General features: G+C 43.4%; 1 protein-coding gene across 1 annotated transcript in view; it reads right to left on the bottom strand.

Moving 5' to 3' along the window:
* Positions 1–16,444, bottom strand: part of TEX14 (testis expressed 14, intercellular bridge forming factor) — a gene marked incomplete at both ends in the record, with an annotated part of 675,561 nt that overhangs the window by 26,397 nt on the left and 632,720 nt on the right. The window contains one exon of the mRNA XM_082248092.1: positions 3,740–3,796. Within this exon, the coding sequence (XP_082104218.1) occupies positions 3,740–3,796 (57 nt within the window). The remainder of the gene's footprint in view (positions 1–3,739; positions 3,797–16,444) is intronic.

Here is a 16,444-nt window from a genome sequence, read left to right as displayed (position 1 = left end):
CCATGCCGCTCACTCACCTCTATGACGGGCGACATGTCCAGTCGCCCGTCTTCCGGGATCGCGGCATCCGGCCATCTGATTGGCCGGAGCCGCGGTGACGTCACTCCCGCGCACGCGCGCGAGAGCCGACCGTCACGGCACGGGACTCTGAAGGAATGGCACGATCGGCCGTTCCTTCAGAGCGCATGCGCAGTGACGTCACTGGCCGCATGTAAGGTAAATATCTTCTAAACAGTACATGTTTAGGAGATATTTACAGTACCTATAGGTAAGCCTTATCATAGGCTTACCTATAGCTACAAGTTGTAGAGGAGGGTTTACTTCCTCGTTAATAAACGCATCCTGTATGCTCGTAGGATCTCTGGGGGGTTTTCGGTCCCGAATCTATGGGCATACTACACTGCGGCATCCATAGCCCCTCTCTCTCATTTGCACGACACGTTCCAAATGCCGTTATGGGCCACAATAGACCTGATGGACGCCTGCCAAGTCCCTCTCTCTTCCATTCCCTGGCTTCCTCCTTAATTTCGTCCGCCAGACCTACGTCCTTGCCTCCTTCACTCTCTTCGCCTCTGGGACTCCGTTAAATATTTGGCCAATTTGATTTCCCCCCCATTTGCCTTTATTGCGGCTTTTTCCTTGTCCTATGTTTCCACCTGGCCTTGATAACCCACGTCTGTTTTCGTGGTGGACGGACCATGGCTTTGTGGATGTCAACTCGTTATTTACCCCTACAAAGATACTCACTTTTGGGGCCCTCCGCTCCTCACATGATATACCCTTGCGGGAACATTATCGATATATGCAACTCCACAATTTCCTTCAGCAACTCATTAAACATAAACCTTTACCCTATACGCTCACGCCATTTGAAAGCCTCTGTAGGGCATGACCCCACTCACCGGGACTCATATCCCTCCTATATGCTTCTATTGTTTCTTGTGATACATCCCCTTTCACGGTCTATCATTCTAACTGGGAACTGGAATTGGGAAGTAAGTTGGACAAGGAGGACTGGCAGCACATGACGGCAGCTCTCTCAAAATGTTCCCGAAATGTTTTGATTCTAGAAAATGCTTATAAGGTGTTTTACAGATGGTATTATACCCCAGCCAGGCTGGCTAAATTTATACCCGCGTACTCTCCCTTGTGTTTTCATGGATGCACTCAGGAGGGGACCAGGGCGCATATTTGGTGGACATGCCCCAAGGTGCGCAGACTATGGATCAGGATCTACGCTTTGCTCCGTAATATTTTTCAGGTCACCCTGAAGAGAGACCCATATGAGGCGCTTCTATGTAAACTTATACCTGACTTGACCCGTAAACAACGTCAGTTGGCCCAGCATTTGTTTACAGCTACGAAATTGACAATTGCCCGATCCTGGAAGACCCCGTTGCTTAGTTTTGAGGCGGTCAAAAACCGTATGAATGATATTTTAATTAATGAAAAATTGACAGCCATAGTCTCTGATACCCATGCTAAATTTCTTAAGGTGTGGGACCCCTGGATCTCGACTGTTGCCCCTTCCAGATTTCAGACCACTCTTCTTTCCATTTGATGCCCCCTGGATGCTCGCCCCGCAGGACCCGTTCTCTCTTCTTTTTTCCCCATCCTCTCCTTAGTCTTCTTCTATTGTAGCTTCTTTCTTTGTTTGTCTTCTTTTCTCACTCCTTCTTTTCCCTCTTTTTCCTTTGTCTCTTTGTGCTGCTTTCTTCTCTGGCTCGGTACTTTAAGTCCATGCCTACGTTTGCTTAATGGAACGTTCTGGGACTTCTTCCCCTGTTGTTTTTATTTGCACTATATGTCACTGGGGGGACTTTTGGTCCCTCTCTGATGATTTTTTGCTAATATACTTTACGTGGTCTACTATGTTTTAAGTTTGGCTTACGCTCTGTGTCTGCATCCTGTTTTGCTGAGACCTGTTTTATGCGTTCCATTTTTTTTTCCCATATTGTATACATATGCCTTGTTTTGATGTATGTTTATGATTTTCTTAAAATAAAAACTTTTGTACAAGAAAAATATATGGATAAAAAAAAATACAATAAAATGAAAAGTGGGTCAACTTTTATCAAAAGAGAAATGCATATATCCTCCTAGGACACTAGCAAAAACTGAAACAGATTAGGAGTAGGAAGGGTTATACCTGGCTGGCTAAAGGCTTCTTTGTCTGACAGTGTCTAATTTTTCCTGTAGTTAGTAGCATAACCCAATTCATCAGATTAACTGAAGCCTTTGTCCCTTAATGAATTTTCATACCATGCACCAGGAATGCTGTAATGTCATTTTTGTTTCCCTATTTTTATTTTATTACTGTAATTTTGTTTAAAAAAAACTGGATAACCCTCACCTACATGAACTTTAGCACTGGGGTGGTGCTTTGAGAAGGGATCCATCTACGAAGCACCGCTGCCCCATTACTGACGGACACCTGGCTCTTCAGGCACAAGTAGATGTTTGCTTCTTCCCTGGTAAACCGGTTGTAGTTTATGCAACAGGTTATTTGGTACTAAAGCGATTAAACACTTGCATTGACTTTTTTAAAGAGGTTTATTTATCTGCATTCTTAACATTATCTAAATTCTATCTGCTGCAAACAGTGCATTTTACCTTCTTGAGGTCCTGTGCTGACTGGCTTTGGGCTGGTGTCAACTAACTGATGTAGCCGTTTTTTAAATCTACTTTCTGTATGTTAGTATAATAAAAGCTTACAAATGTACGAATTGTCTCTAGTTTTAATGGCTGGAGCCCGCAAACCCAAAAGGAAGACCAGGTGCAATTGCCGGGGGAGCTGTGACAGCGCTGGAGGGCTCTGTTTGCAGGTAAGACTATCATAATGTGCTAGGATGCAGTGCGTACTAGCACATTATGGAATAAACCTGCAGGGGCCCCAAATTTGTCATACCTACCTGCTCTGTGCAGTGGTTTTGCAAAGAGGATCCTGGATCCACTCTTCGGGTCCCCCGCCGGCTCTCCAGACCCCCTCCCCAATATTAGGTGGGTGCTTATAAAATTATGGCTGATCAGTGTTTGTCTGTGAAAACACTGAAACACCCATAGATACCCTTTGGCTGACAAGTCTTTGAGAGACAAAAAATAATTTGAAACTAATTTCCCTAAGTAAATACTTATGCAATTATTTCTGATTTGTCTGCTGGGTGTATAAAGCAAAAGAGTTGTGCATGTTTAGATAAAGATTTTTTACCAGTCATATCTTTGGACCCCCATTTCATGTCTAGCATTTGCTAAAAAAGTGAGTCAGTACAATAGGTAAAGATAGCTACAACCAAACATGACAGTATAGTTTGCTAAATTCTTGGAAGCTCAACTTCGGCCCTCTCAAATGCAACCTACAATTCAGCTATATCTTCATAAGATGCACTCACTTCTGCAAAGCTTTCTGGGGTTGATTTATTAAAGGCAAATAGACTGTGCACTTTGTAAGTACAGTTGCAACGGCATTTGCTCCAGAGCTTAGTAAATGAGGGGAAGCTCTGTTGACTTCCATCATCATATTACTCAAGGGCAAGCAAAAATGTGTTTTATTTTCCTTGCATGTGACTATTTCTGAAGCAAATGCCCTTGCAGAGTTCAACTGCACTTGCAAAGTGCACAGTCTATTTTACTTTAGTAATTGGAACATAATGTCTTTCGGGACACGTAAAAAACTTTCCAAAGGTATATGCTAGCGAGTCCCAGTCTCCTAGTCATGTTTTGATAAATATTTTTAGCTCACCTGTTTTACCCAGTAAATTATTGGCTTCTGAATTTTCCCAAGAACCTACAATACAAACTGAGCATATATATATTATAAATTAAATAGTGATCCAGCACAGAGTAATGAAAAGCAATAAATTCAAACAATTTAGGAGAAACAGAAAGCATTATGGAAAAGGTAAAATAAAGGACATATGAAAGAACAAGTATTCCTGCACTACACTATTATCGCAAATAATTCTTGAACACAGTAAAAAGAAAAAAAGGAGTGGAGGGGTGCACTGTTCTTGACAGGAGTATATTTTCAAACAAGAGGAAGCTTATCCTGTACAAAATTTTGATGGATCACAGTCTATTTTTTGTCACGGCAATGAGGCAAATTATTGTGCAAACATATACAGGGTATACCCCTAAATCTCACTCCCAAAACATTTAATAAGTGACACAGTGCCATTAAAAAGGTGCAGGCTGAAGTAAGGCGAAAGAGCAGCACAAATAAAAGGAGTACCACAAAAAGGGACAAATTAGTTTCCACCTAAAGTGTAGATGATAAACATTCAAGCAAAGTGAAAAGGGGGAAGAAGATGCAAAAAACAAAAAATACAATAAATATTTCAGCAAAATGTGACCAAGAGCAAAATGGACACCTGGAGACAGGATCATTCATGTGTCAGCAGAAACAAAAACAATAAAAGAAAACTGAGTCAGTAAGCTGCAGCCAAACACATTGAAACTGAGCATATATAGGAATACATTATCCATGACAATTAAAAAAAAAAAAAAAAACATGCCCTTTTTTGCACTGGAGTCATGTGACCCTACTTCTTGCCTGAGATATCGCTCTTGCCTCCTCAACTCCAGTAAGATCTTTGGATACGTTTTCTTTCAGACCCAGAAACAAAGATTCTATCTTCTATTTCTCTAGAATTGTTAAGTGGTTCCAGTGCCACTGCAGTTAACCTATATATTCATTCCCTGCATTTTATAGACTGAGGTGTCCCTTCCATCATGCTAAAATTATATTGCTTATACTACTGAGCAAATAATTGTTTCAGAAATAGAAGTATTAATAGTTTGTTTTAAAATCAATTATCAAAATGGAATATAAATGAACCGAAAAAAAATCCAAATCAGATCAATATTTGGTGTGACTCTTTGGATTTAAAACAGCATAAATCCTTCTAAGTTCACTTGCACAAATATTTTAAAGGCACTCAGCAGGTAGATTGTTCCAAACATCTTGGAGAACTAACCACTGACCTTCTGTGGATGTAGGCAAAAACATCTTTCTCGTCAGGGCTCTGTGGGAGCCAAATCATCACTTCTAGGACTCCTTGTTCTTCTGAATATAGTTCTTAATGAAATTGGCTTTATGTTTGTGGTCATTGTACTGCTGCAGAATAAATCTGAGGCAATCACACTCCTCCCTGATGGTATGGCATGATGAATAAGTATCTGCCTGTATTTCTCAGCACTGAGGACACCATTGATCCTGACCAAATCTCCAACTCCATTTTCAGAAATATGGCCCCAAAGTTGCAAGGAACCTCCACCATGCTTCACTGTTGTCTTTAGACACTCATTGTACCACTCTTCAGCCCTTTAGAGAACAAACTGCTTCCTGCTACAATAAAAAATTAAAAATTTATCTTATCAGTCCAAAGCACCTGCTGCCATTTTTCTGCACCCCAGTTCCTATTGTCAGGGAATGTTGGAATAATTTGTTTAATGAACTATATTGATTATTTTTCCGATGAACAAGAGTGCCTCCAATACAAAAAAAAATGTATTTAAAATAATTATGCTGACTATTATTATTATACAGGATTTATATAGCGCCAACAGTTTGCACAGCTGTTAACAAAATGAAGGCAGACATTACAGTTACAATACAATTTGGAACGAGGTGAATCGGAGGGACCTGCGATAGAGCTTACAATCTAAAAGGGAGGGTCAATTGATACAAAAGGTAATAGCTGTGGGGGATAAGCTGATGGAGAAGATGAAACAGTGTTATTAGTTAGTAGCCGGATAGGCTTCTTTAAAGAGAAGGGTTTTCAGGGATCGTCTAAAGATGGATAGATTAGGGGACAGTCGGACAGATTGGGGTAGAAAGTTCCAAAGAATGGGAGAAGCTCTGGAGAAATCCTGAAGGCGAGCATGGGAAGAGGTGACAAGGGAGCTAGAGAGCAGGAGGTCTTGGGAGGACCGAAGAGAGCGGCTTGGTTGATTATTATTATTATTATTCAGGATTTCTATAGCGCCAGCAGTTTATGCAGCGCTTTACAATGTTAGAGGGAGACAATACAGTTACAATACAATAAAATACAAGAGGATTAAGAGGGCCCTGCTCAGAAAAGCTTACAATCTAATATGGTGGGGCAGGTGGTACAAGAGGTTGTAACAGTAGGGAATGAGCTGATGGAAGATTAGTTGGAGGTGTGATAGGCTTCCCTGAAGAGATGAGTTTTCAGGGATCACCTGAAAGCAGCTAGAATAGGAGATAGCCGTACAGGTTGAGGTAGAGCATTCCAGAGGATGGGAGAGGCCCTGGAGAAATCCTGGAGATGAGCATGAGAGGAGGAGACAAGGGAGCTTGAGAGTAGGAGGTCTTGAGAGGAGCGGAGAGGACGGTTTGGGTGATATTTGGAGACAAGATTGGTGATGTAGCTCGGGGCAGAGTTGTGAATGGCTTTGTATGTTATGGTTAGTATTTTGAATTTAATTCGCTGGGAAATCGGGAGCCAGTGTAGGGATTGGCAGAGAGGGGAGGCAGACACTGAGCGGTTGGTAAGGTGGATAAACCTGGCAGCAGCATTCATGATGGACTGAAGAGGGGATAGCCTATGAAGTGGTAGGCCTAAGAGAAGGGAATTGCAGTAGTCGAGGCGAGAAATAACAAGGGAGTGAATGAGTAGCTTGGTGGTTTCAGTTGTTAAAAAGGGGCGAATTTTTGAGATGTTGCGGAGTTGAAGTCTACAAGTTTTTGACAATGATTGGATTTGGGGCTGAAAGGACAGGTCAGAGTCTAGGATTACACCTAGTACCCTGGCATGAGGGGAGGGATTGATGGTTGCATAAATAGTTTTGATGGAAAAGTCATGGAGGGGGGCACGGGCGGGGGGGGAAAATTACCAGCTCAGTTTTAGAGAGATTTATAGTTTGAGGAAGTGGTGCGACAAGTCAAGTGACCGAGGGAGGCGGTGTAGATAGAGAAGAGGAGGGGTCCAGGAACAGAGCCTTGGGGAACCCCCACAGAAAGGGGCAATGGGGAGGAGGAGGTAGAGTTGTGGGTAACACCGAAGGAGCGCTGCGATAGGTAGGAGGAGAACCAAGAGATAAATCAGAATCTTGGAGGCCAAGGGAACAGAGTTTATTAAGAAGGAGCGGGTGGTCAACAGTGTCAAAGGCCACAGAGAGGTCAAGTAGTAAGAGTATGGAGTAGTGGCCATTGGTTTTGGCAGTTAGTAGATCATTGGTGAGTTTTAGTAAGGCAGTTTCTGTGGAGTGCTGTGAGCGAAAGCCAGACTGTAAGGGATCAAGAAGGTTATTTTCACTGAGGTAGGAGCTGAGACAGTTGGAGACTAAGCGTTCCAGAAGTTTAGACGTGAATGGGAGCAGTGAGATGGGTCTTAAGTTGTTCAGCTTGGTGGGGTCCAGTGAGGGCTTTTTAAGTATGGGAGTGATCTGTGCACGTTTTAGAGGGGAGGGGAAGGTGCCACTAGAGAGGGAGAGATTAAAGATGTGAGTAAGGGAGCATAGGATAGAATAAGAGGGTGTCTGTAGTAGTTGTGAGGGAACAGTTGGTTAGGCGGGCATCTGAGAAAATGTTTTTAACCTTTTCAGTAGTAGCCAGTTTTATAGGAGGAGAGTGTTGACTATACGGTTAGGCAAGGTATGTTGAGTGGGGAAGATGTGCGCACAGTGGCGGTGTCCTCACGTATTGCATCAACCTTATCTTTGAAGTGATTGGCAATCTCTTGGGCAGTGATTGAGTTAGTGAGTAGAGGGGGAGGGGGACGAAGCAGAGAGTTAAAAGTTGAGAAGAGCCGACGGGGACTGGATGACAGGGTAGTAATAAGAGAGACAAAGTAGGCTTGTTTGGCAGCATGGAGGCATGAATTGTATGTTTGGAGGGAAGATTTATATAGGGTGAAGTCCTGCAGGCATTTGGTTTTGCGCCACCGTGTTTTTGCACAGCGTCTCTTGAGATTTCTACTCTTGTCAGTTTGCCAGGGTTGCAATGGTCGGGGCTTGATTCTGCATGTAGTTAGAAGAGCAAGTGCATCAAGTGATGATGAGAGTGAGCTGTTGTAAACAGAGGTGGCCAGGTCAGGACAGGACAGGGGAGAGATTATGTCATGTAAGTGGTCAGTAGCAGAATAGAGGAGAGAGGGGTTAAAGTGACGAAGGTTCCTACAAGTAATTGTTTGCTGCTTTGGGGGATGGGTGATTTGAGGCAAGGATACAGTGAAACTGATGAGGTTGTGATCAGAGAGAGGAAAGGGGGTGTTGCTGAGGTTGTCAGCAGAGCAGAGATGGGAGAATATAAGGTCAAGGGTATTACCATTGGAGTGGGTGGAAGTGTGTGTCCATTGGGTAAGGTCAAAAGAGGAGGTTAAGTTGAGTTGTAGCTGGGCTGTTGACATTGACAGGGATGTTGAAGTCACCAAGAATGATAGTGGGTATTTCAGAAGAGAGAAAGTAGGGTAGCCAGGCAGCAAAGTCATGAAAAAAGTGTGATACTGGTCCCGGGGGCCGATAAATTGCTGCAATCCTTAGAGAAATGGGAGAAAACAGACGAATACAGTGCATTTCCAAAGAAGAGAGTGACAGAGAGGGAGGGTTTGGAAGGACTTTGTAGGTGCTTTGCAGGAATAGAAGGAATCCAACTCCACCTCCTTTCTGTCCTTTGGGTCTGGGGGAGTGAATCCAGTGGAGGCCACCATAGGAGAGGGCAACAGGAGAAGCAGAGTTAAAATTTTGAAGCTAGGTTTCAGTTATGGCGAGGATGTTAAAGCTATGAGAGATAAAAAGGTCATGCACATATGTGAGCTTGTTACAGATGGAGCGAGCATTCCAAAGGGCACATGAGATTGAGGGGCTGTTTTTAGGAAGCAGGGGGACAGAAATTAAACTGAGTAGATTGCGGCCGTTGTCAGAGTAGGAGGGGTGTCAGATATGTGGTTTGCAGTAAGAAAATGGAGGGCCAGGATTTGGGGAAATGTCCCCTGAGGCTAGAAGAAGAAGGAGGGTGAGAAAGGCAAGATGGGAGTGGGATGTGTATGAGCGCACATGTCTAATTGCCCTGGTGTTTAGGTTAGCCTGTGGGCTCAGCAACTGAAGGAGGTGATAGGTTCAGTGGTATGGAGAGGGTAGGAGTGAGGGTGCAATGTGTATGCTGTGGGGTGGAGAAGAGGGGTAGTGTAAGGATATTTTGAAGATAGAAGACACTGATGTGAGAAAGAAGAGTAGAAGGAGCATGTTTTTGGATAGAAAGGGGGAATCTGACTTCAAATAGATTAAATTAAATGTCGAGTGCTGGTTTACTTTCTTGTTATATCTTCATGCAGCTTTAGCTATCCTGCTGTAGTTAAACTGCGGTGGTGAAACTGCAACACTCGTGAATGAGACACTCAGGGATGAGACATGGTGTCTGCGCCTCCCCATAGACTGCTTTACATTTATAGGGAGATTGAGTAGGCAAGCATTTGTCAATTGATCAATATATTATCTGATTTGAGACACATGAATATGAGAGGAGAGATGAACAAATCCAGGCACAGACACAGGCAAAGGTCATAAAAGTTAATTAAGTTTCTTGATCCCTCAAGCTAAGTAGAGTTGAATCAGTCACCAGATGTGTTGCTCATTTTTTTTAAAAAAGCACTAGCATTACATATGAAAGTTGAAATATGGATAGCAGAAGCAGGAGTATCATAGGCAGACCGGGTTGTACAGATGGATAGCAGAAGCAGGAGACAATTACCAAGAAAATATATTTTGAGATTTTTGATATTTTGAGATCAGGTTAGTGATGTAGCTGGGGGCAGAGTTGTGGATGGCATTGTAAACTATTGTTAGCACTTTGAATTTTATTTGTTGGGTGAGTGGAAGCCAGTGAAGGGATTGGCAGAGAGGGGTGGAGGACACTGAACGGTTGGTAAGGTGGATAAGTCTTGCAGCAGCACTCATTATGGATTGAAGGGGGATAATCTATGTAAGGGTAATCCAATGAGGAGGGAGTTGCAATAGTCGAAGCGAGAGATAACCAGGGCATTAATTAAAAGCTTGGTGGTGTCCTGGGTTAAAAAGGGCCGTATTCTAGCGATGTTGAGGAGGTTAAGGCGGCATGATTTGGACAGGGATTGTATGTGAGCCCGAAAGGACAGTGCAGAGTCCAGGGTTACCCCTTGCACCCTGGCATGTGTGGAAGGACTGATAGTTGTTCCATTGATCTTGACAGAGAATTTCGGGGAAGGGGCACGTGGAGGAGGAAATATTATGAGCTCGGTTTTAGATAGATTCAGTTTGAGGAAGTGGTGTGACATCCAGGCTGATATGTTTGTTAGTAGATCAGTGATGAGGGAGGAGACTGATGGGGTGAGCTGAGGGGTAGATTTGGGTGTCATCAGCATAGAAATGGTAGTGGAAGCCATGGGAGGCTATTAGCTGACCCAGGGAGGAGGTATAGATGGGGGTAGTAGTGGTCCAATGACAGAACCTTGGGGGACCCCAACAGTAAGAGGAGTTGCAGGGGAGTACGTGGAATTGTAAGTGACACTGAAGGTGCGGTGAGATAGGTAATATTCGAACCAATGGAGAGCACAGTCACGGAGACCGAGCAAACTGAGTTTTTTTAAAAGGAGGGGGTGGTCAACAGTATCAAAGGCAGCAGAGAGGTCCAAGAGCAAGAGTATTGAGTAGTGACCATTGGTTTTAGCTGTTAGTAAGTCATTTGTAAGTTTTAGGAGAGAAGTTTCTGTGGAGTGTTGCCGGCGAAATCCAGACTGAAGGGGATCAAGAACGTTATTCTCAATGAGGTGCTTGCTCAGGCGTTTGTAGACTAAACGTTCAAGGAGTTTGGAAGCAAAAGGAAGTAAGGAGATGGGTCTTAAGTTATTAAGTTTGGTGGGGTCTAGTGAGGCTTTCTTTGGTATGGGAGTTACTAGCGCATGTTTTAGAGAGTTGGGGAAGATGCCAGTGGAGAGGTTGAAGATATGAGTTAAAGAGTGTAGGATAGAGCCAGAGGGTGACCATAGTATGTGAGAAGGAACAGGGTTCAGAGGGTAGGAAGTTAGGTGGGTATTAGAAAAATTTTTAGTGACTTCCTCTACAGTAGTTGGGTTAAACAAGGGAAGTATTGATTGTGCAGGAGGACATGGTGTGTAAGGTGAGGGAGATATCTGTAGTGTAAAGATCTCTTCACGAATTGTATCAATCTTATTTTTAAAGTAATTGGCAATCTCTTGGGCAGTGAGTAAGTTAGTGGGTGGAAGTAATGGAGGACAAAGTAGAGTGTTAAAGGTAGAAAAGAGTTGACAGGGACTGTGTGAGAGGGTGTTAATGAGAGTGATAAAGTAGGTCTGTTTGGCAGTGTGGAGGCAGGAACTGTATTTTTGGAGGGCAGATTTATATTGGCTGAAATCTTGCTGTGACTTAGTCTTACGCCACAGACGCTCAAAAGCGCGACTACGTTTTTTGAGGCTTCTGGTATTGTCTGTCTCCCAGGGTTGTAGCGGTCGGGGCCTTATTCTGTGTGTAGTGAGGGGGGCCAAGGCATCCAGGGTAGATGACAGTGAACTGTTGTAGACAGAAGGGGCCATGTTGGGGCAGGAAAGGGATGAGATTGTGTTGAAGAGACAATCTGTAGCAGAAAGAAGAAGTGAAGGGTTAAGATGGCAAAGGTTTCTACGGGTAATTGTTTGGTAGTTGGAAGGTAAGGAGGAGGACAAGGAGAGACTGAAACTAATGAGGTGGTGATCAGAGAGAGGGAATGGAATGTTGGAGAGGTTGCGAGGAGTGCATAGGTAAGAGTGTTAAGATTAACAGGGATGTTGAAGTCTCCAATGATTGTGGGAGTTTCAGAAGAGAGAAAGTAGGGTAGCCAGGCAGAGAAGTCATCAAGGAAGCCTGATACCGATCCAGGAGGCCGATAGATCACAGCAATTCTCAACGAAACTGGAAAAAATAGACAAATACAGTGACCTTCAAATGAGGAGAGAGACAGAGAAGGGGGTGGATGAAGAACCTGAAAAGTGCTTTGAGGGGAAAGCAGAATTCCAACCCCACCTCCTTTCTGTCCACTAGGCCTGGGAGAGTGAGACCACAGGAAGCCACCATGGGAGAGGGCAGCAGGAGAAGGAGAGTCAGATTCTTGAAGCCAGGTCTCAGTAATTGCAAGCAGGTTAAAGGAGTTTGGGATAAATAGGTCATGGACAGGGGTGAGTTTGTTGCAAACAGAGCGGGCATTCCCGCGGGCGCAGGAGGAGGGGAGGTTGGCTCTAGGCAGAAGAGGAATAGAAACCAGATTGTGTGGATTTCTGCTGGTGTCAGAGGATAGGGGGTGACGGGTATGTTTGCCAAAGGTAAATGATGGGGGTCCCGGATTTGGGGAAATATCTCCAGAGGCTAGGAGAAGAAGAAGGGTGAGGGAGGTGATATAGGAGTATGATTTATAAGGGGGGGGGGACACATCTCAGTGTCCTGTAGGTTTTATTGGTGTGTGGGATCAGAATCAGCAGGAGTTGATGAGTGCAGTATAAAGGTGAGGATAGGAGTGAGGGTGATATATACAAGCTGTGGGGCGGAGAAGAGGGGTAAAGGAGAGAAAGTTTTAGGAGAGAGGATGCAAACATGAGAAGGAGAATTAGGGATTGCATAATACAGGGTGGTGAGATTGAGAACTAGACTGAATGTGAGATGGAAAAGTTGCATAGAGACTCAGGTCACCTGTAGTCTGTCTGTTGGCTTGCAGTTGTATGCTTTGTGCATTCGCTGAAGTGCTGAGCCGAAGTGTAATACTTAATCCAATATTAATACTTTATTCAAGATGATAGTTGCCAATGCGATCCCCGCCTGTGCAACCCCCTGCCTGTGCATCCCCTAGAAAGGGTTTAGATTTATACTGAGTTGGGTGGAGGTATTGCCAATCAATCAATTAGGATTGCATAGGAGGGACACATGGCTAACAGAATAAACTTCTCACACCAAAGACAGACTAAAAGAAATAGCAAGAGAGCAGAATGGCAGAGTAATAAAGATAAGGACAGCTCATAATTTAGGTATAGACAAGAGAAAGCAAAATAAACATCAGTGTTCTATGGACAGAGGTAAAGATTTTGAAAGCAGCATAGATTACCATTCAGCAAATTAGAAACAAGGATTCTATTTCAGTTAAAGGTGGATTTTGAAAGCAGCATAGATTACCATTGAGCAAATTAGAAACAACGATTATATTTCAGTTAAAGGTGGATTTTGAAATAATTATATATTCCCGAGACACTTTGCCCAATGTAGAAACTCTTTGATTAAAACAATAAAATTAGGTGTAAGTATGGACTGCAGACTATAAAAGTGAATAAACTTTATTTTACAGAAGTCGCTTTACAAACACCATAAATAACAGTTAGAATGGGTTATGAACAGACACTAAGATTTTGCATGTACCATATATTAAATCAAACAAAACTACACCATTAGATACCCTAAGGCTTCATTCACATGTCAGCATAGCGATCGCGGGCAGAATCACCGCGATTCTGCCCGCGATCCGGAAATCATTGCAAATCGCGGGACGCCTGAGCGTTGCCCGTGATTTGCAATAGCACCCCAAACGCTGTGCGATGTTGCCGCGATGTGCGCCTGCCGAATCGCGGTAACATCGCGCAAAATAAATCGCGGGACGCATGACGCCCAAAAAAGGTACAAGAGCTTCTTTGGGGCGTCATGCGTCCTTCAATTTTTTTTGCGCGATGTTACTGCGATTCGGCAGGCGCAAATCGCGGGAACATCGCACAGCATTTGGGGTGCTATTGCAAATCATGGGCAACGCACAGGCGTCCCGCGATTTGCAATGATTTCCGGATAGCGGGCAGAATCGCGGTGATTCTGCCCGCGATCGCTACGCTGACATGTGAATGAAGCCTTAGGGTATCTAATGGTGTAGCAAATCAGCCAGTGCAAAATTATTGCAAACAGAAGAAAATCAACAAGAAAATGAAAACTACCCTCCAAAAGCGGATGTAAGTAATCACTGGGTAAAACAGGAAAGCTTTAAAATGGCTGTTGAGCAGACACTCAAATATGGCTTGTCTTTCCAAAATGGCATCTAGCTTTGCTGGGGCTAAATATATATATATATATATTCAGTATCTGACAAAAGTGAGTACACCCTTCACATTTTTGTAAATATTTTTCTATATCTTTTTATGTGACAGCACTGAGGAAATTACACTTTGCTACAATGTAAATTAGTGAGTGTACAGCTTGTATAACAGTGTAAATTTGCTGTCCCCCTCAAAATAACTCAACACACAGCCATTAATGTCTAAACCACTGGCAACAAAAGTGAGTACACCCCAAAACGGATATATCCAAATTGGGCCCAAAGTGTCAATATTTGTGTGGCCACCATTATTTTCCAGCACTGCCTTAACCCTCTTGGGCATGGAGTTCACCAGAGCTTCACAGGTTGCCACTGGAGTCCTCTTCCACTACTCTATGATAACATCACGGAGCTGGTGGATGTTAGAGACCTTGCACTCTTCCACCTTCCATTTGAGGATGCCCCACAGATGCTCAATAGGTTTTAGGTCTGGAGACATGCTTGGCCAGTCCATCACCTTTACCCTCTGCTTCTTTAGCAAGGCAGTGGTCGTCTTGGAGGTGTGTTTGGGAGTCATTTGTCATGTTGGAATACTGCCCTGCAGCCCAGTCTCCTAAGGGAGGGGATCATGTTCTGCTTCAGTATGTCACAGTACATGTTGGCAATCATGGTCCCCTCAATGAACTGTAGCTCCCCAGTCCCAGCAGCACTCATTCAACCCCAGACCATGACACTCCCACCACCATGCTTGACTGTAGGCAAGGCACACTTGTTTGTGTACTTCTCACCTGGTTGCCGCCACACAGGGTTGACACCATCTGAAACAAATAAGTTTATCTTGGTCTCATCATACCACAGGATATGGTTCCAGTAATCCATGTCCTTAGTCTGCTTGTCTTCAGCAACCTGTTTACAGGCTTTCTTGTGCATCATCTTTAGAAGAGGCTTTCTTCTGGGACAACAGCCATGCACACCAATTTGATGCAGTGTGCAAAGTATGGTCTAAGCATTGACAGGCTGACCCCCCACCCCTTCAACCTCTGCAGAAATACTGGCAGCACTAATATCTATTTCCCAAAGACAACCTCTGGATATGACACTGAACACGTGCAACTTGTTCAACTTCTTTGGTCGACCATGGCAAGGCCTGCTCTGAGTGGAACCTGTCCTGTTAAAATGCCGTATGGTCTTGGCCACCGTGCTGCAGCTCAGTTTCAGGGTCTTGGCAATCTTCTTATAGCCTAGGCCATCTTTATGTAGAGCAACAATTCTTTTTTTCAGATCCTCAGAGAGTTCTTTGCCATGAGGTGCCATGTTGACCAGTATGAGAGAGTGAGAGCGATAACACCAAATTTAACACACCTGCTCCCCATTCACACCTGAGACCTTGCAACACTAACGAGTCACATGACACGAGGGAGGGAAAATGGCTAATTGGGCCTAATTTGGACATTTTCACTCACTTTCGTTGTCAGTGGTTTAGACATTAATGGCTGTGAGTTGAGGTATTTTGAGGGGACAGAAAATGTACACTGTTATACAAGCTGTACATTCACTACTTTACACTGTAGCAAGGTGTAATTTCTTCAGTGTTGGCTCATGAAAAGATAAAATAAAATATTTACAAAAATGTGAGGGGTGTACATATGAATTGACAAGAGTCTTGATACTTTAATATCTTTTCCTAAAATGTCCAAAAATATTAAGCTTATTTTATGAAATACTGAAATATAGTACATCATTCCTTTTTCCCCTGGTTTTAGGACTCTTTCAGAAAGTTTCTTCCATATTGAGTTTGTGGGTGCACTTTAAGTAAACAATGGAGGAGCTAATATTTATTATTTCTTTTAATATTTAATGGGGTATACCAGATTGCTGGCTCTTGGTCATCTGGGCAAACAGAAGATGTCTCTTCAAGAATACACATTTGTGAGACCTGAAGGCTTTGTAAACAAAGAGGAGTAGTTTGAGTGGATCGTGTGTTTTCCTTAATCATAAAAACTGGTTATGTTGTTGAGGCTTTGCAAACATGATATTGTTTTATTTTAATAAAGATGCCTTGTGTGTATAAATCAGTAATACCATCAAAAACAAAAAACAATGAAGACAACACACCCATAAGAGTCACCTCTACAAAGATTTATTGCGCATATATCACGCAATTAAAATAGAAACATATAAGCATCACACTTATCGAGTCCCTCCAACCCCACCCTGCAACAAATATCTCCCCTATTAACCCTCCCAGTAACAAGCCCCAAGTTAAAAATACCCCTCACCCACACAGGAGGGGAATGCAGCCTGAGAGCGGGAGCTGGAACTATCCACCCCAAATAAAGCCCTCTTATCAACCCCTATAGCCACTTAGCCAGAAAAACCTGATTGTCCCACCAGACC

Source organism: Pelophylax lessonae (genome assembly GCF_965119305.1).
Source record: "Pelophylax lessonae genome assembly, chromosome: 2".
Classification (NCBI taxonomy): Eukaryota; Metazoa; Chordata; class Amphibia; order Anura; family Ranidae; genus Pelophylax; species Pelophylax lessonae.
This window is presented reverse-complemented; position numbering and strand designations above follow the sequence as displayed.